This window comes from Myripristis murdjan, chromosome 4, assembly GCF_902150065.1.
Source record: "Myripristis murdjan chromosome 4, fMyrMur1.1, whole genome shotgun sequence".
Classification (NCBI taxonomy): domain Eukaryota; kingdom Metazoa; phylum Chordata; class Actinopteri; order Holocentriformes; family Holocentridae; genus Myripristis; species Myripristis murdjan.
Window position 1 is genome coordinate 35,042,728 of NC_043983.1, and position 17,304 is coordinate 35,060,031.

The 17,304-nt window shown below is 45.3% G+C and overlaps 1 protein-coding gene across 1 annotated transcript in view; it reads left to right on the forward strand.

The window, feature by feature from the left end:
* Nucleotides 1-17,304, forward strand: part of frem1b (Fras1 related extracellular matrix 1b) — a 68,527-nt gene that overhangs the window by 13,268 nt on the left and 37,955 nt on the right. Inside the window, exons 9-19 of the mRNA XM_030048798.1 lie at nt 312-454; nt 835-1,031; nt 1,924-2,014; nt 3,521-3,688; nt 4,268-4,476; nt 6,249-6,342; nt 6,508-6,760; nt 7,487-7,681; nt 13,024-13,212; nt 13,806-14,002; nt 14,694-14,919. Of these exons, the coding sequence (XP_029904658.1) occupies nt 312-454; nt 835-1,031; nt 1,924-2,014; nt 3,521-3,688; nt 4,268-4,476; nt 6,249-6,342; nt 6,508-6,760; nt 7,487-7,681; nt 13,024-13,212; nt 13,806-14,002; nt 14,694-14,919 (1,962 nt within the window). The remainder of the gene's footprint in view (nt 1-311; nt 455-834; nt 1,032-1,923; nt 2,015-3,520; nt 3,689-4,267; nt 4,477-6,248; nt 6,343-6,507; nt 6,761-7,486; nt 7,682-13,023; nt 13,213-13,805; nt 14,003-14,693; nt 14,920-17,304) is intronic.

Here is a 17,304-nt window from a genome sequence, read left to right on the forward strand (position 1 = left end):
ACTTCGGCAACCTGATGGGGGCACCACCACTGGCCAACATCACTCAGACTGGATTATATTTAGATTATATTGATATTCCAGCAGATTAGATGCCTGCCAGCAGGTGGAGCCACTTTGTGCAGGTCGGAGAGCAGTTTTATTCAGTGCTGTTTTTATTCAGTTTGTTCAGTCTCCATGGAAACAGTGGAGCTGGAGGCTCTGATCAGACAGATCTCAGTCAGACTGAAGAAAGCGCAGCGACAGACGGGGATCCTGCCGCTGTCCGTCACTGTGCAGGCTGACGTGTTGACGCTCTCGTCCCGAACATGCAGGCGTGGCCGTGGACAGCTTCCTGCAGAGAGACCTGATCCAGGGTCAGATCTACTACCAGCACTCCGGGGAGGAAATGTTTGAGGACGCCTTCGACTTCACGCTGTCCGACAGCCAGCAGCCGCCCAACCTCTCCCACCGCCATGTGAGTACCAGAGGGAGTCAGGACGTCCTGAGGCGACAGAGTCTCTGCTGTCCTGTCAGGGCTGAGGGGCTGCGGCTGCACGCACTCACCTGAGGAGCACTAACCTCATCACTTACATCTACAGGCCCTCTGCACTGATGGAAGTGTGTCGTCACAGTTTCCAGTGTGAACATCACATACAAATTCACCGCAACTGAGTCACTAGAGGAATATTACAGAAATATTACAGAGATATTACAGAGATATCACAGAAATATTACAGGCTTCAGAGTGAAAGGCATGGTGAAGTTCACACACCAACGTAAACAAACCAAATGTTTGTTGAAAGTGGAATGTTTGCAGCTGTTGTCATGGTAACGTGAACCCCGCCCCCCCCCCAGACCGTGGTGGTCCACGTGTTCCCGGTGAAGGACCAGCTGCCGGTGGAGGCTCGCGGCACCGTTCGCTCTCTGACGGTGAGGGAGACGGAGGTGGTTCACCTGACGCAGGCTCACCTGCACTTCACCGACCGAGAGCAGCCGGACGCCGACCTGGCCTACGTCATCACCCGGCCCTGCTTCAGCCCAGTGCACCCTGGGTAAGGAGGGCAACTCAACCCAAACTCATGATACTATAATACATTTTATTTCTATTAGTGCTCAAACAATAAGTTGATTACTTGATTACAACAGAAAATGTATTCTTATAAATTTGATAATCAATGAAATGTTTTTTTTTTCAGTAAAAGCAGCAGCCATTGTCTGATGTCAGCCTCACTAAGATCATTAAGATGCTAAGTTGTTACTTTCACATGAAAAAGAAACATAATATGGTAGTTCTTCAAAATCAGTTTAAAATGAGCACAAATTAAACCAAGTGGACAGCAAATAGTAAATTAGTCTGTAAAAAAAAAAAGACAAGTACCAACTTGTCGGCTGCTACACGCCGAGTCAGAGGACGCCTCACATGACCCCATTTGAGGAAAAAAAACAGAAGTGGGCGTGGCCTGTGAGGAAGAGGGCGTGGCCTGAAAGAAGGTGCATTGCTCTGTCAGTGTGAGAAGTTAACATATTGTTTGAAAGCCCAGGACAAACTGTGTGTCAAAATATTGAGGTGTAACATTAATCTGCTGGGAAGTTTCGCAATTTTTTTTGTGGTAGGCCCCGCCCTCTGCCCCGCCCACTGTCACTGCCACGCCCCCTTTTGGCAGCATGGCGTGAAAAGCGCCGCACTTCCTCCTTGGCCCATGATCAACTTTCAGCCCAGATCATGCCACTGTCTGACCAACAGACGAATACATGCATACCACATAAACACCCAGTTACCATTCAGCACTTCCTCAACCAGGGGAAACTCAGGAAATTAAAGGGACAATTTGTGAAAAAATCAAAGCAGAAAAAGCAAGAAAAAGCCAGAAATCTCAGGACACTAAAACCCTCAGTGGCTTCCCCTTTAAGAAGTGAAGAACAGGCTGTGACTGGTGTTTTCAGGCTGATGGACGCAGGCCGCCTGTTCTACACGGACACAAGCAGCTCCATGAAGAAGGACCCCATGGTGCCGGTGCTCAAGTCCTTCACACAGGTTCAACACCACACACCTTCCGGACGTTACCACTGTACACACGACACTGAGCAGATGTTGGACTCCATCTTCTCCTCTGGACGTCCAGTGCTTCAGTTCCTATGGGTAGCTTTTTCTGTTAGCTTAGCATAAAGACTTGAGGTCTATGGGAGTCGTTAGCCTGACTCTGTTAAAGTGAAAAAATAAACCTTCCAGTAGCTCTGAAGCTGTTTGATTCACACAGTGCATCGTGTGGATTTTTTCACTTTGACATGGAACTGAACCAGTGGACGTCCAGAGGTGGAAATGGTGTCCAACATTTTGTCTCAGTCTGGGGAAGTCGGGAAAAGAGTGTTTTAGCCAAAAAGTTGGAGAATTCCTCTCAAAAAAAGGATTTCATAGAATGCAATTTCTCTTTGAATTACAAAAGGTGACGTGGATCCACAGGAACATTTTGTGTACACTGCAAAAAAAAACAAACAAAAAAAAACACTCTAACACATCATTCAGCCTCATCTCCAGTGTTCAAATCTTGTTTCTCTTCAAATAAAGTAAAAACTCTGCCAGTGGGATGAGATAATCCGTCTGTTTCCAGACATCACAGCTGGTCGGGGTTAAACACTCCTGATTAGGAGATTTTCAGATTTCAGATTCCAATTTTTTTTTTTACCTTATTCCAAACAAAATAAGATTTGAGAACTGGACTGTTAAGGTAACTGATTTGTTAAGATGGAGGTTTTTGCAGTAGAACTGTAGTAACTGTAATAACTATAATAACTGTAGTAACTGTAGTGACTGTAATAACTGTAGTGACTGTAGTGACTGTAATAACTGTAGTGACTGTAGTGACTGTAATAACTGTAGTGACTGTAGTGATTGTAGTGACTGTAATAACTGTAGTGACTGTAGTGACTGTAGTGACTGTAGTGACTGTAGTAACTGTAGTGACTGTAGTGACTGTAATAACTGTTGTAACTGTAGTGACTGTAGTGACTGTAGTGACTGTAATAACTGTAGTGACTGTAATAACTGTAGTGACTGTAATAACTGTAGTAACTGTAGTGACTGTAGTAACTGTAGTGACTGTAGTGACTGTAATAACTGTTGTAACTGTAGTGACTGTAGTGACTGTAGTGACTGTAATAACTGTTGTAACTGTAGTGACTGTAATAACTGTAGTGACTGTAGTGACTGTAATGACTGTAGTAACTGTAGTGACTGTAATAACTGTAGTGACTGTAATAACTGTAGTGACTGTAATAACTGTAGTAACTGTAGTGACTGTAGTAACTGTAGTGACTGTAGTGACTGTAATAACTGTTGTAACTGTAGTGACTGTAGTGACTGTAGTGACTGTAGTGACTGTAATAACTGTAGTGACTGTAGTGACTGTAATAACTGTAGTGACTGTAGTGACTGTAGTGACTGTAATAACTGTATTAACTGTAGTAACTGTAGTGACTGTAATAATTGTAGTAACTGTAGTGACCGTAGTGACTGTGAGTCAAGGCCGCTGTGTTTTCCCAGCATGCAGTGAACCACCTGAAGGTGGCCTTCATGCCGCCCGTGGAGGACATCGGCCCTGAGCCGCTGCTCGTCCAGTTTGTTTTCTCCGTCAGTGACCAGCACGGTGGCAGCGTGAGCGGCCTGCTCTTCAACATCACCGTCACCCCCGTGGACAACCAGGCGCCAGAGGTCAGAGGTCAACCTGCTCTCACGGACACACCACACCGAGCTTCATGCATTCACCTGCTACATTTTTTTTTACCTTTTTCCCCCTACATTTTCCTGCATTATTATTATTATTTTGCTAATTAAAAAGGTAAAAATAAATAAATAAATGAAATAAAAATAAAAATAGCAGACAAGAATAAAAAGTATGCTAGACTAAATATGACAACAATAAAAACTATTAAAAAAGTGTAAAGCAAATAGATAAAAGTCAATAAAATAATATAAACACAAAGATAAAAAATAAATATGAAAACTAACTGAAAAACTAAGGCTGTAGCATTACTTCAAAATAAAGGTCAGATTGAGAAGATTTAGTTTCCTTTTAAAAACACAGAGCGAGCTCGTCGTTTTGACGTCCAGGTGCGGTTTGTTCCACAGTTCAGGGAAATAAAAACTCCTGTTCTGTTATGGAACGTGAGGAACGTGTAACAGAGACACTGTGGAGAACCTCAGGGGTCCGGCTGGAACATCACATGAAGGAAACATGAAGGTCTCTGATGTTCTCTGTGTTGATTCCCGTGCGGTTCTCCCCGCTCTCAGGTGTTCACCAACCTGCTGCGGGTGGAGGAGGGCGGGGGGGGCTTCGTGACGGAGGAGCACCTCCTGGTGCGGGACGGGGACAGCCGGGAGGAGGCGCTGAGGGCGGAGCTGCGGCGGGCGGCGCTGCACGGCCGGCTGGAGCTGCAGGGCAGGACGCTGCAGCGGGGAGACGCCTTCAGCCTGCAGGACCTCCAAGCACGACGCCTCAGGTGTGTGTGTGTGTGAGTGTGTGTGTGTGTGTGTGTGTGTGTGTGTGTGTGTGTGTGTGTGTGTGTGTGTGTGTGTGAGTGTGTGTCTTCCACAGAACTTGAATGGAGTAGTGCAGTCACTCCCAGTGCAGTCACTCCCAAAAAAAAAAACAGCCGTAGAGAGGGAGGTAATATTCTGATTTAAAAAAAAAAAACCAAGACAACAAGATTTTCTGAGTTTTAAGTTGTAATTTACTAGAAAAAAGTTGGATATTCTCTGAGATTAAAGTGGTAAATCTGCGAGGAGGGCAGCGTCTGCAGTGTGTGGCTGATCTGACCCTGCAGAGTCAGGCCACGTGGCTCCTTGACCAAAAAAATAGAAAAGTAGAAGAGAAACTACTTTTCTGAGGTTTTTTTCCTCATAAATTTGTGACTTTATAATCTCAGAATTTTCGAGTTTTGTTCTCATAAATTTGTGATTGTTTCCTCATAAATTCAGCTCTTCAGTTTTCATTATTCAGAGTTTTTTTCTCAGAATATTACCCACCACTTCCCCCGGCTCTGTACTTTTTTTCCCGTCCTACATCATATCTGAGCCAAACTGAACGCACAGCCACCACAAACAAGCACCACAACCTCAGTGCAGTCACGTCTTGTGCACGTGCACCGTGCACTACTGATGTGCACTATACTGCCGTGCACGCTCGCCCCCCCTCTCCAAACAGACTTATCTTAGCCTGGTAGCCTTAATAAAGTGCATTTGCAAACATAACAGAGTAAAATTAAAGCTGCTGTGTGTTTCCTCAAACAGGGAAACACACATGACAGTAACCGAACACAGAGATGTACCACTCGCCTCCGAGCCGTGTGAGACCCTGGAGGTGGGCTCGGCCAAACGACATGAGTCCACATCCCGTTCAGATGATTACACACTGCTGCCATGTAAACAGGAGCCACATGAACTCTCCCTGCATGGAAACAGTCGGCCCACTCCTGCTTTGATCCGGTTTTTTATTTACAGCACACTCACCGCTCCGGCAGCTGACTTTACCAAACCCCCGCCAGCCCGCAGGCTTTCTGAGGAAATCTGCCCCGCTTGGAGCTCGGCCGCGGAAGTGAGGGATTAAACGCGAGGAGACGAGAATGCGAGTGTTTGCTCGTTGTGGCTTGTTGACGTCTGTTAATCCAGACCCACACGCCCTCGGAAAAAGATATTTGGTCTCAGGACATTAAACCTCCTGCAGGGAGAAAAAAATCTGTGTTATTCTCTGAGATTAAAGTGAAAACGAGATTAAAGAAAAAACTCACAAATTTATGAGAAAAAACCCTGAAGGTTCTGAGATTATAAACTCAATTTCACAAGAAAAATCCTCAGAAAAAAATGGTTTTCTTTCACTTTTTGGTCAACATGTGCTGCCTGCCTGCTGATCTGAGCCCAGAATCAGCAGATTGTTTTCTTCTGAATCGGCCCAAGTCACAGCAACGTCTCTTCAGAGTCCAGATGCTGAGGAGGAGGTTGGGGTTCTGGACTCAGACCAGCAGGATTTCCTTCTAGCTCTCACAGGGTTTTTCTCATAAATTTGTGAGTTTATAATCTCAGAATTTTTGAGTTTTTTTCTCATAAATGTATGTTTCTCAGAATATTACACCCCCAGTGACCCTAACACGCCGTCACAGCTGTGAAATAAATGTGAATCAGGCCACTGTCCTTTTTGTTTGAATGGCACCAAACTCCAGGTGAGGGCAGATGCTGTGTGTGGGTGTGGAGGGTGACAGGTGTGTCTGTGCTGCAGGTACATCCACGACGACTCCGAGACGGTGGAGGACAGCGTCGCTCTGACGGTGACGGACGGACAGAACTCCGCTGACGTCGACCTGCAGATCCAGGTGAGACACCTGACATCCACCTGAACACGGAGACGCACCTTCAACCTTTTAACCCTTTCAAACCAAAACACCACGAGCAACTCAACAGGGAGTGACCGTGTTTTTAAGAAGTCAGGCCAGTCTGCTCAGGTGTCAGGTGTTTAATGTTTGGGACCTCCCCATCAGGTCCTGCCGATGAACGACGAGCCGCCGCAGCTGGGCCGCGGCCTGCGGGCGGGGCTGAGCTGTGTGGAGGGGGGGCGGGTCCAGGTGACGGTGGACTACCTGTCGGCCACGGACCGGGACAGCGACGACTCGCGGCTCACCTACATGCTGGCCAGGAGCCCGGGCAGGGGCGAGCTGCAGAGGGCGGGGCTCGCCGTCGACAAGTTCTCCCAGCAGGACCTCCTGCAGGGCAGCGTCTACTACGCCCACACCGGTGAGCAGGAGGCATCATGGGAAACAGGAGGCAGGGTGACTGTCTGGTGGGCAGCCACTCAGATATTAACCAGATGCTTTTGCTTTTTTTTTGTTTTGTTTTGTGTTTTGTGATAATTACATTCACATGTAGAGCAGTTTGTTTGTTTGTTCCTGCTCGGCGTCTGAACGCAGCGCTGCTCAGATAAACTACTGTTCACTGTTGGAAGGTGGTCATTTTATAACTTCAATCAAAAAATTAATCAATCAGTGACATTAAGTTTTTTTTTTTTTTCGTTTAGCTCCGCATTTCTGAAATGGAGGCACAGGGGGAACACGAGGGAAATCTGAAAACAGGAAAATATAAGAAAAAATCGTGACATAAGAGGATTTCAGACGATGTATTTTCAGATTATATTAGCAGGATTTAAAATGTGAAACAGAACTTACAAAAAAATATTTCCAGTTTTTAAACGTTGCAGCAAAGAGGAAGTGGATTCAGAACATCTGAAATATAAAAACATAAAAATTAAATAAAAATCTAATAAAAAAATACTCCAAATAATTCAAATGAAAGTAAAAAGTTTAAATGAGTAATGACTGATAAATATTAAAAAAAAAAAAAAACAACAACAACAGTAACTGGAGTTTGTAAGTTTTCATTTTACACTGAAATAATCTGTTCTGTGTGTGTGTGTGTGTGTGTGTGTGTGTGTGTGTGTGTGTGTGTGTGTGTGTGTATGTGCAGGAGGAGAGATCGGACCGGAGCCGGTGTCCGACATCGTCACCCTCATCATCTCTGACGGGGAGGCCGGCGGGACCGACAGCTGTTGCCATGGAGACGCTCCTCCGCCGCCCGTCCCGCTCCACGGCACACTTCCTGTCTACGACCTCAACGTCACCGTGCTTCCTGTCAACAACAGAGCGCCCGTCATCGCCGTCGGTAAACCGCCTTCCTCCTCCTCCTCCTCCTCCTCTCTGAGGCAGAGCAGACATTAAAGGAGCAGTTCACCCCAAAATAAAGCTGCACTCCCAACACGCCGTTCAGTCCCGTCTTCACTCCTCAAGTCTAGTTTTTTCGTCAAACATGGAGATAAAAAGTAAAAAAAAAAAGTCAGACAGAAAGTGTGATGAAGGCGTGGCTGACCGTTTGACTCCACATTTCTTTCCCATCAGTCCTCAGACTTTTTCATTTTGCTCCTGTCCAGCATAAAACACAGGCGGTGTGTCGTAGTTTTAGGGTTGTGACAAAGTCCAACCCGCCGACACCACAGCACACCTGATGTGGGCGGGTCCGATTTCTCCTAGGACGACGACGACGGCGCTCATTCCGTCGCCATCCTGGGAAACCAAACCGTCTGCCGGCGGGTCGGTTTCCCAGGGAGGAGGGGCGACTTTGAATGTTGTGATTTCCAGGGTTTTTCCTGCATATAAAATTACGAGGCGGCCGCCTCAGCCTAATTTCGTGCCGCCCCCGGCTCTCAAAACTCTGACGTCGGCAAAATTGTTATTTTCTGACAAGCGCCGTGGTAGATGGATGTCATTTTAACTGCAGTTGCAGCATTGCGCCGATGTGGTGGCGCTGTATCAACAAGAGTGCACTGGAAGTCGCTGCCAAAACTGCCAAAGAGGAAGAGCAGAGCCGAGAAATTCCCTTCCTGGAGGATTTTCTTTTCTGTTTCGGTTTCTTTGCTAGTGTGTGTGTTAATCGGCATCCTGGTAGTGGAAGTGAAAATGCAGCTTAGTTTGACTGCTATATGATGGTATACGACGAGCTCACACACGCTGCCCATCTGTGCGGCGTGTGTGTTTGCCCGGTTCAGTAAGTTTAGTAAGTTAAAAAAAAAAAACTGCCAATGGAACAAGGAAAATGATCCTGAAACAAGAGAAAGTCTAAAACAAGTTACTTTATAGGCGACTGTCTCATTTTACCGGGATTTCCAGGCTACAGCAGCGCACTGACATAGCTTGTCTATTCAGAGAAGAGGTATCACTTCGGATTATTTTTCAATCTATGTTATCACATGCATACTACTGCTCATTCATTGGTAGCTGAATTGTTAGGTCTGTTTGATAAGTAATTTACATTTTTAAAATAATAATAATTTAACATATTGTTAACATAAACATACACTGACACTAAATACCGAGTGTTTGAGCAACATATCTCCTCTGTGCTACAAAAGGTCCGTGGTAAAAATCAGGATGCTACCACCTCTGCCTCAATTTGAGCCAGGAAAAACCCTGGTTTCTAAACTCATTTTGCTTTAAACTGAGAAAAAAAGTGTTTATTCAGCCTGAAAACGCAAAGGTACAAAGGCGACACACACACACACACACACACACACACTCAGATCTTCAGGATGAGACTGATCTCAGTTTGACTAATTTATTCCTCTAATTATTTCTTTAGTTTGCGTCTTCAGGGCAGATGGAGGTTTTTATAACAGAACGTGTGTGTGTTGTTGCGCTCGCGGCCTGTGTCGTCCCTCCTGTGCAGCTCCTCCTCTCTTTCTGTTTGGTTTCCTGCTCGTCTGTCGTCCGTCTCTTCACCTCATCCCGAAAACGAGACGCGAGCCGAGCGGCGTTTCGGAGCGGGACGCCCCGCCGAGCGACGGAGTCTCTCCTGGAAACGTCTCGGCGTCTGAATGTGGCTGCAGCGGGACAGAGAGGGATAAACGCTGCATCTCTGCGGGGTGGTGTGTGTGTGTGTGTGTGTGTGTGTGTGTGTGCTGGCTGCCAGCTCCTCGTGGTGTTTACTGCTGACAATCCGCTTAATGCAGCAGAGCAGCGCTGACCCGACGACGCTTTCACCTATCAGCCCAACACACACTCTGCACTGGGAGGGGCGTGTGTGTGTGTGTGTGTGTGTGTGTGTGTGTGTGTGTGGAAATGTATTTGCACTCATACAGAAATGTCTTGCGAAATACTGTACACACTATTTTCACAGCAACACACACCAATTATTTACATGTAATTACACACACACACACACACACACACACACACACACACACACTGGGGAGTGTGATGCTGGCTTTCGGAGTCGGAGCCAAGAACAGGGATTGGAGAAGCTCTGTGGTTATCAATTGAGACCAGTGACCACTGGGACACACACTGGGAGGAGTGTGTGTGTGTGTGTGTGTGTGTGTGTGTGTGTGTGAGTGTGTGTGTGTGTGTGTGTGTGTGAGACAGAGAAGTAGTGACAATGGCTCTGCAGCATGCATAACTGCAGTTTGTCGAAGTGTGTGTGAGAAATTTTCTGTGTATGATTCAACCAAGTTTAAGGCTTCATTGTTTGTGCCTGGCATTGTGGGTAATCTCTGCTGTTTGTGGGTACTGTGTGTGTGTGTGTGTGTGTGTGTGTGTGTGTGTGTGTGTTTGCGCTCAGCGTGTCAGTGAGGCTAACGAGGTTGGCATCGAGGCGTTTAAGTGAAATCCCGCAACCTGCTATTGTCTGCTGTCATTACATGTAGACACACACACACACACACACACACACACACACACACACTGCAGAATGGTAATCCCAGCCAGCTGTGTGTGTGTGTGTGTGTGTGTGTGTGTGTGTGTTCCCCAGGAGAGCGGCTGGACAATAAAGGCCTTAGTGAAACAAAAGGGGAGCGCGGCGCCTCGCTCCGTCACAAAAGGCGGCGTCTCGCCAGCCGGATTACCACATCGCCTACGCCATCGGCTGATTGGCTAATCCTGGCCCGGAAAGGAAGGCCTGCGTATCTCGCCGTTGAGTCGACACCGGCGCCCGGTGCCGCTGACAGCGGGGGGGCGGGGCGGGGGAGCGCGGCGCGTCCTGCTCTAATTAATTTGCATTGAATAAAGACGAAGGCGAGCGTAAGAGCATTAGCCGGGGAAACAAGAGGAAAACGGATTTTCCTCGTTTCTGCTTGTTTTGCATGGAGGCTGAGTTTATCACCCAGATCCCAGACTGTCCATCATTAATGCTCTGTGTCACACACACACACACACACACACACACACACACACACACAGGCCTATACATGCAGATATATATTCACACAGTATGGATCCATAAGCTGCTGCAGCCAACATGACGGCTTTATCAGCAGCCTGGTGACAGCACTGTGTGTGTGTGTGTGTGTGTGTGTGTGTGTGTGTGTGTGTGTGTGTGCAGGGCTGGGGCTGGTTTGACGTGGCTGACTGCATGGACAAATGGTTTAATAATAATAATAATAACTTCATTTATATTGTACATTTCCTACATTAACTACCAATAACAACAACAATAACAATAACAACAATAAAAACAACAACAAATATTACCGAGCTTCATCGAGTCGAGCAAAGTCACGTCAGCTGGTCCGCTCCTGTGTAAAGAAGGAGACGCTTCCTTCTTTACAGCGTAAGCTCCTCCTTTAGACGTCCACACCTTGCTGGCAGGTAGGACTCAGGCTTAACCCTGCTGGCTTTTCTGGACCATGAAGGTGGTTTACTTTTTATCGGGCTACGTTGCCGTGGTAACATACGCTGAACACCTCACCTGCTCTGGAGCAGGTTAAGTTCAGGATAAGAGCTCAGCAGGTAGAAAAGCCCCACCTACTGACCAATCAGCTCTCTTGGAAAATGGCCTGCCCATTTTCCCTTTCTTCTGCTTTTATAAAATTAATACATTTTACAATTCTTCTTGTATTTTTATTTTACTCATGACTCCGCACTGTCCAACCAAAAATTGATCTTGTAGACTGATGCAATGATTTAATTTTTTTTTTTTTTTTTTTTTTTTTTTTTTATAAATGAGGGGAATTTAATTCAGAGGGTTAAATAAAAGCCTGATAAAATCCAGGCCAGCCTCTGGGCTCCTTTAGGTTTCCATGAGTTTGCTCATATTTAGTGTTTAGGCTGGCTGCCCTGAAAAGTCCACAGGAGAGTTGGTGTCAAATGTTTTACAGTCTTTAAGTGACAGTGAAATAATATTTTAACCAGCAGAATAAACACGAGGCGTCAGATGGTTTATAAAATGAAATATCTAAACCAGTTGAATCAAAGTGACGATTCTGACGAAACTCAAACTGAGGGCAGCGGCCCAGCGAGGGTCGCCCCTCACTGTGAGAGAGGGCCAGTTCCTCTGCAGGAGTGTACGGCTGAGTGGGAGACACATTCATTTACTGAACACACAAATGTTACTGTAGTCAGATCTACTCGTGCCGTCATGGTGTGGAAGTCAGATTATAATCCCACTAATTTACGCATTGACACAGTCAGCGATTTTTTCCCACCATTCCTTGCGGCTTTTGGCAGCTGCAACTGTGTTGTTTATTGCCTGGATGATGGATTCATATTCCTCGTATTTATTAATGATTATTGTCTGCTCCTCGGTTGTGACGTATGCGGCTCAGGTAGATTTTTCCTTGTCTGTGATTGGTCGCATGCAGCAAACTCCGCCCTTTTTATGTGAGCGCGCACAGATCTAGATTGGAAAGCCTGGGTTGAATTAGCGAGTTGATAGCCGGCTTTATGGGACCGAAAATCTGGAGTGCGGATGTCTGGTTAAGTGCAGCCGGATAAGTAAGAGAAAGCTCGGCTATGTTAATCCAACTTTATGGTACAGGCCTCTGGTTTCCTCACAGCTGCAGCCTCTGTGACATCACATCGCCAAACCCCTTAGTGTTATTTTCTTTATAAACTTAAAGAATTCATAATAATTGAACTGTCAGGGATACAATTCAGAAAAAAATAGGTTTGTATCTTAGTGCCTTAATGAGTTATTTCAGATTTTTGTTAGTTATTTTGATTGGTTTGTATCATCAAAACAAACATATGACAGATTTCAGAGTTCAGTGACGTCTGCAGGTGAAGAGCCTCTGAGGGAAGATGCAGATGATGTGAAAGACTAAAATAAAGACTCAAACCCACGCCACGTTTTGGAGATAATTGTGAAAAACATGAGCTTGGTAGTTACGGCGCCACCTTGAGGTCAGTGGGTGTCAGAGGACAGAATGAGAACAGCAGCTTGGAGCCCTTAAAAATAACGACAGGACTTTTACACTGAAACAGGACGAGCCTCAGACACAGCGACTTCCTGCATCAACACAACACACCTCAGAGCGACTTTCCACAGCGCTTCGTTTGAGACTTTTATTATTTGTTTTAACTTTTTTTTTTTTTTTAAAGTATTCAAATGATATTTAGATGAGGCACTATGCTGGTAAGGGGTACTTCAAAATAAAAGCTGTACAGGATAGCTGCACTTTGAAATAGTTTTTATTAATTTATTGACTCATTCATTTTTTGATAACTGTGCTCCTGCAGGGGGCGCCATGCTGGTGGTGGACGAGGGCTCGTCGGTGTGTGTGTGCGGGGGGGCGCTGGGGGCCTCGGACCCCGACAGCCCCCCCGACCAGCTGACCTTCCACCTGGAGACGCCGCCGCTGCACGGCTTCCTGGAGAACACGCTGCCGACGCCGGGCTTCGAGAAGAGCAACGCCGGAGTGCGAGTCGGTCAGTGTGTGTGTGTGTGTGTGTGTGTGTGTGTGTGTGTTTATGGAGGGGGCTTGTTTAGCCATACTCATGAGGACCAACTATTGAGAAGCCGCTGTTCTTGTGGGGAAATTGTGGGCGGCCCTCACAAAGAAAACAGCTAACTCTGGCTTATTGGTCATGGTTAGAGTTAAGGTAAGAATTAAGGTTAAGTTAAGGGTACGCTAAGGGTTAGGTAAGGGTTAGGGTTAAGGTTAGAATCAGAGTTAGGTTAAGATTAGGGTAAGGGTTAGATTAAGGTCAAATTAAAGGTTAGGTTAAGGTAAGAATTAGGGTTAAGTTAAGGATAAGGTAAGGGTTAAGTTAAGATTGGGGTAAGGGTTAGATTAAGGTAAGGGTTTGGGTTAGGCATAATTTGGTTATGGCTCAGATTAGGGAAAGGCTGTAGAGAATTAATGTAAGTCAATACATTTACCCCACAAATACAGTATGTGTGTGTGTGTGTGTGTGTGTGTGTGTGTGTGTGTGTGTGTGTGTGAATGCTAGACTTACACACCATCGTTGTTCTGCTGTTCTGCTGATTCCCTGTTCTCTGGACTCTTTATTTCTCCCAGAATCCTTCAGCCTCGTCCACCTCACCTCAGGCTACATCAACTACGTCCAATCAGAGCACAGAGGGGCGGAGCCTACCGTCGACCAGCTGTCCGTCAGCGTGAGCGACGGGCTGCATCGCTCCGCCCCCGTTCCCTTCTACATCATCATCAACCCCACCAACGACGAGCCGCCGTCGCTGCTGCTCGCCAACTTCACCGTACGTTCACTTCCTGTTCTTTAAAGGCCCATTCCACTGATTTTAAACAGGAGGTCAGCAGGCCCCCTGGTGGTCTGTGACGGTATCGCAGATGATCCCTGACACTACGTGTTCACTAGCGATTTTTTTAAAAAACAAATTTCCACTTATAACGTGTTACTCCTTGTTTGTGAACAATCAAACAATCACAGATCTGACCTTTAAATGTGTCATTTTAATTATTTTTTTTGTAATTTTTGAGAATATTTTTTTGCTAATTTTGAGGTTGTGTTCTTGTAAATGTTTTACAAATGTCTGACAATTTTTCTAGCTAATTTACTCTTCACCCTTTCGCATGTTTTTGAAAGAAATCAAATGAAGTTGCTTAGAAAAAAAGGTGAAATTAACAAATTAGCCAAAAAACAAATAAAGAAGTACACCTATATTCTTTGAGGTCCACAAAAATTTGCTATAATATTATATATATACAAGCTACGTATATTTATAATTATTAAATTATATATTTAAAGGTCAGATAAGTGATGCTGGATTGGTTTCAGCCGCGGGTCCAGAGGGTGAAGAGCTGGGGTACAAACTGAAGTGTTAAAGTGTTCAAACTGGTGATGCTGGTGATTCTTGCTCTGCTGTTTGTTTAGCACATTTTTTAAAATATGCATTCCCCGGTGTCTCTTCCCTCGCTTCCTCCCTGCAGGTGAAGGAAGGCGGGATGAGGGAGCTGACTCCGGCCTTGCTGGACGGTTTCGACCTGGACGTGCCGGCGGACCTCCTGACCTTCACGGTGGTGCGGCCGCCGGCTCACGGCAGCTTGCTCAACGGCATCTACGGCACCGAGATGAGCCGCTACAAGGAGATGGGAGCCGAGCTGCTGCAGCGGAGCCTCCCCGTCCAAACCTTCACCCTGCAGGAGCTCCGCCAAGGTGAGCGCAAAGACACACACACCTCCGAAAACAATAATTTAAAAAAATCACATCAAGAGTTTCAGTTTCAGGCTTTATGTGTCAAAGTATGACGGTGTATTAGGGCCATTGTAGGGAGAAAAGAGATATTTAGAGCCGGGGAGGAGGGGCAGTGTTCAGAGGAAAGTCCTAAATTTATGAGGAAAAAAACTTGAATATTCTCTGAGATTAAAGTGGTGAATTTACAAGAAAAAACTCAAAACTTCTTAGATTATAAAATCAATAATTTGCAAGAAAAACCTGAAATTCTGAGATTAAAGTTGTAAATTTACAAGCAGAAGATTGGAAACCCCCGGCCTAAACCTCCACTTGTTAAGGGTTCACTTTATGACGAGTCTGACGTTACCATGGTGATATGCTTTATGGCATCACAGGTATTTTCCCTGATTTACGGCCGTTGATATGAAATGATACCTGACCAGGTGTGAGTTGATTTTTTTGGAATTCTCACTTTGAGCTGCGAGACGGTTCAACAGTTTGTGAACTAAAAGATTTTCAGAAAATGGTGCACGACTCTCTCTCTCTCTGCTTTCATTTGTTCTGTTGACCGCTGTGACACACACACACACACACACACACACACACACACACACACACACCTCCCCTCATTAACCCAGCCATGTGTGATGAATAGAGACACGGCGAAGGTGAGCGGGGAGGCAGCAGAGAGTGATGGCGACGTTAAGCCGTGACTTCCTCAGCAGCCACAGAAGAAGAGAGTGATGGCGGTGCCTGTGACCTCTGACCTTTGACCTGTGTACTGTCATGTGACACGGGGTGTTTGTTGTCCTGTGTAGCCGGCAGAATTAATGGGGAGTCATTGGCGGTTTTTGTTCCGGTGACTGTAAATAAATGTGCGGTGCCCTCTGAGCCGTGTGGCAGCCTGGAGGGGATCATGTGTCGGCTGCTGTGTGTCTGTCAGTCTAATATATATATAATATATCTGACTGTGTGATCAATCAGCTCTCAAAACCCATGAAAAACCTGTTTTATATCAAGTGCTGACTCCTCTCTCCTCCTCAACAGCCACTTCAGTCTGAAATCTTACTTTTATATTGTGACCTGGTGATAATCGATGCACAAGACCCAGAATAAACTGGAACCAGAGACTGCTGTACAAAAAAATATAGGTTTTATATACCATGCATAAGATAAACAACTTGTGTCCATTCAGGTAGAGTGTGGCAAAAGGAGGCCTAAATGTCAGCCAAAATAAAGCATGGTTGGGCGATTAGTACAATTAATCAATTAATTAAAACTTAAATTAACAAAGAAAATAACTAATGTGGGGCTAGACTGCCCAACAGGGGACTTAGTAGAGAGTTATCCGTTAAAAAGGTTAAATCGTCACAGAATACGTACGCAAATTATGAATAAACCACCACTTCACACTTATGAATTTAAACCAAATCAACTTGTTCTGCAACAGTCAAATTTGCCTAGTCACAGCAAGCTAAGGTGACTTAAACCACACACTAAAGCACACATGCAAGATGGCTACTCTATCACTCGCCCCCCCACCCCCCTCTATTTATGACAAGATGTCATAAATAGATAAAAACACGACGTGAGACTCAGCTGGTGATAAATAACAATAAATAGTAAAAAAAAAAAAAAAAAAAAAAAAAAAAAACAGAGGGTAAGGCAGTATGTTATTGCACTTGTTTATGAGGTTGTGTTGCACATATTGGTCAGGATAGTGCACCTACTCTCAGGTGATTAAAATAAACAACTGGCTGTGTGATGTTATATGTGAGGAGAAGTGATGGGTGCAGCTGATGTACGTCAAATGATGAGTTCAGTGACGTTCAGTGTCTTAATGCTCTTTTGTGTGTCTGAACCCGACCCGAGCCTGAAACCTTCAGTGTCGTCACGTAAACTCCAGCTGTGCACAGGAAGTTGCCCAGAACAGACAGCAGGTTCATCATTTTGATTTATTTTATGCTAGAGTTCCACATAAATAAGTGATTCCTAAACGTGTGTCTGAAGCTGCTGTCCACACACTCTGCTCTGGTTTCACATCTTCTCCATGAGGCTCTGGTGATGAGACGAGCAGATCCAACCAGGGGAGATACTGCACTTTTTGTCTTTTTCCTTTTTTTTTTTTTCTGGCTGTGAATCGCTTTTTTTTTTTTTTTTTTTTTTTTTTTTTATAAGATCATGATTCATCCCGTAGCTGGTTGGAGTGGAGTCCTAAAACTCTTATTCTGATTATTTTGAATCCGTATGGGAGATGAGTATGAGTATGGCGGTATTCCTCTGTAACCAGGCAGGACTGAGACTGTTGTGGTTACAGTCTGAGGTTTCTTTTCTGGTTTCAGATCTCCATGCTCATAGAAGATGAAT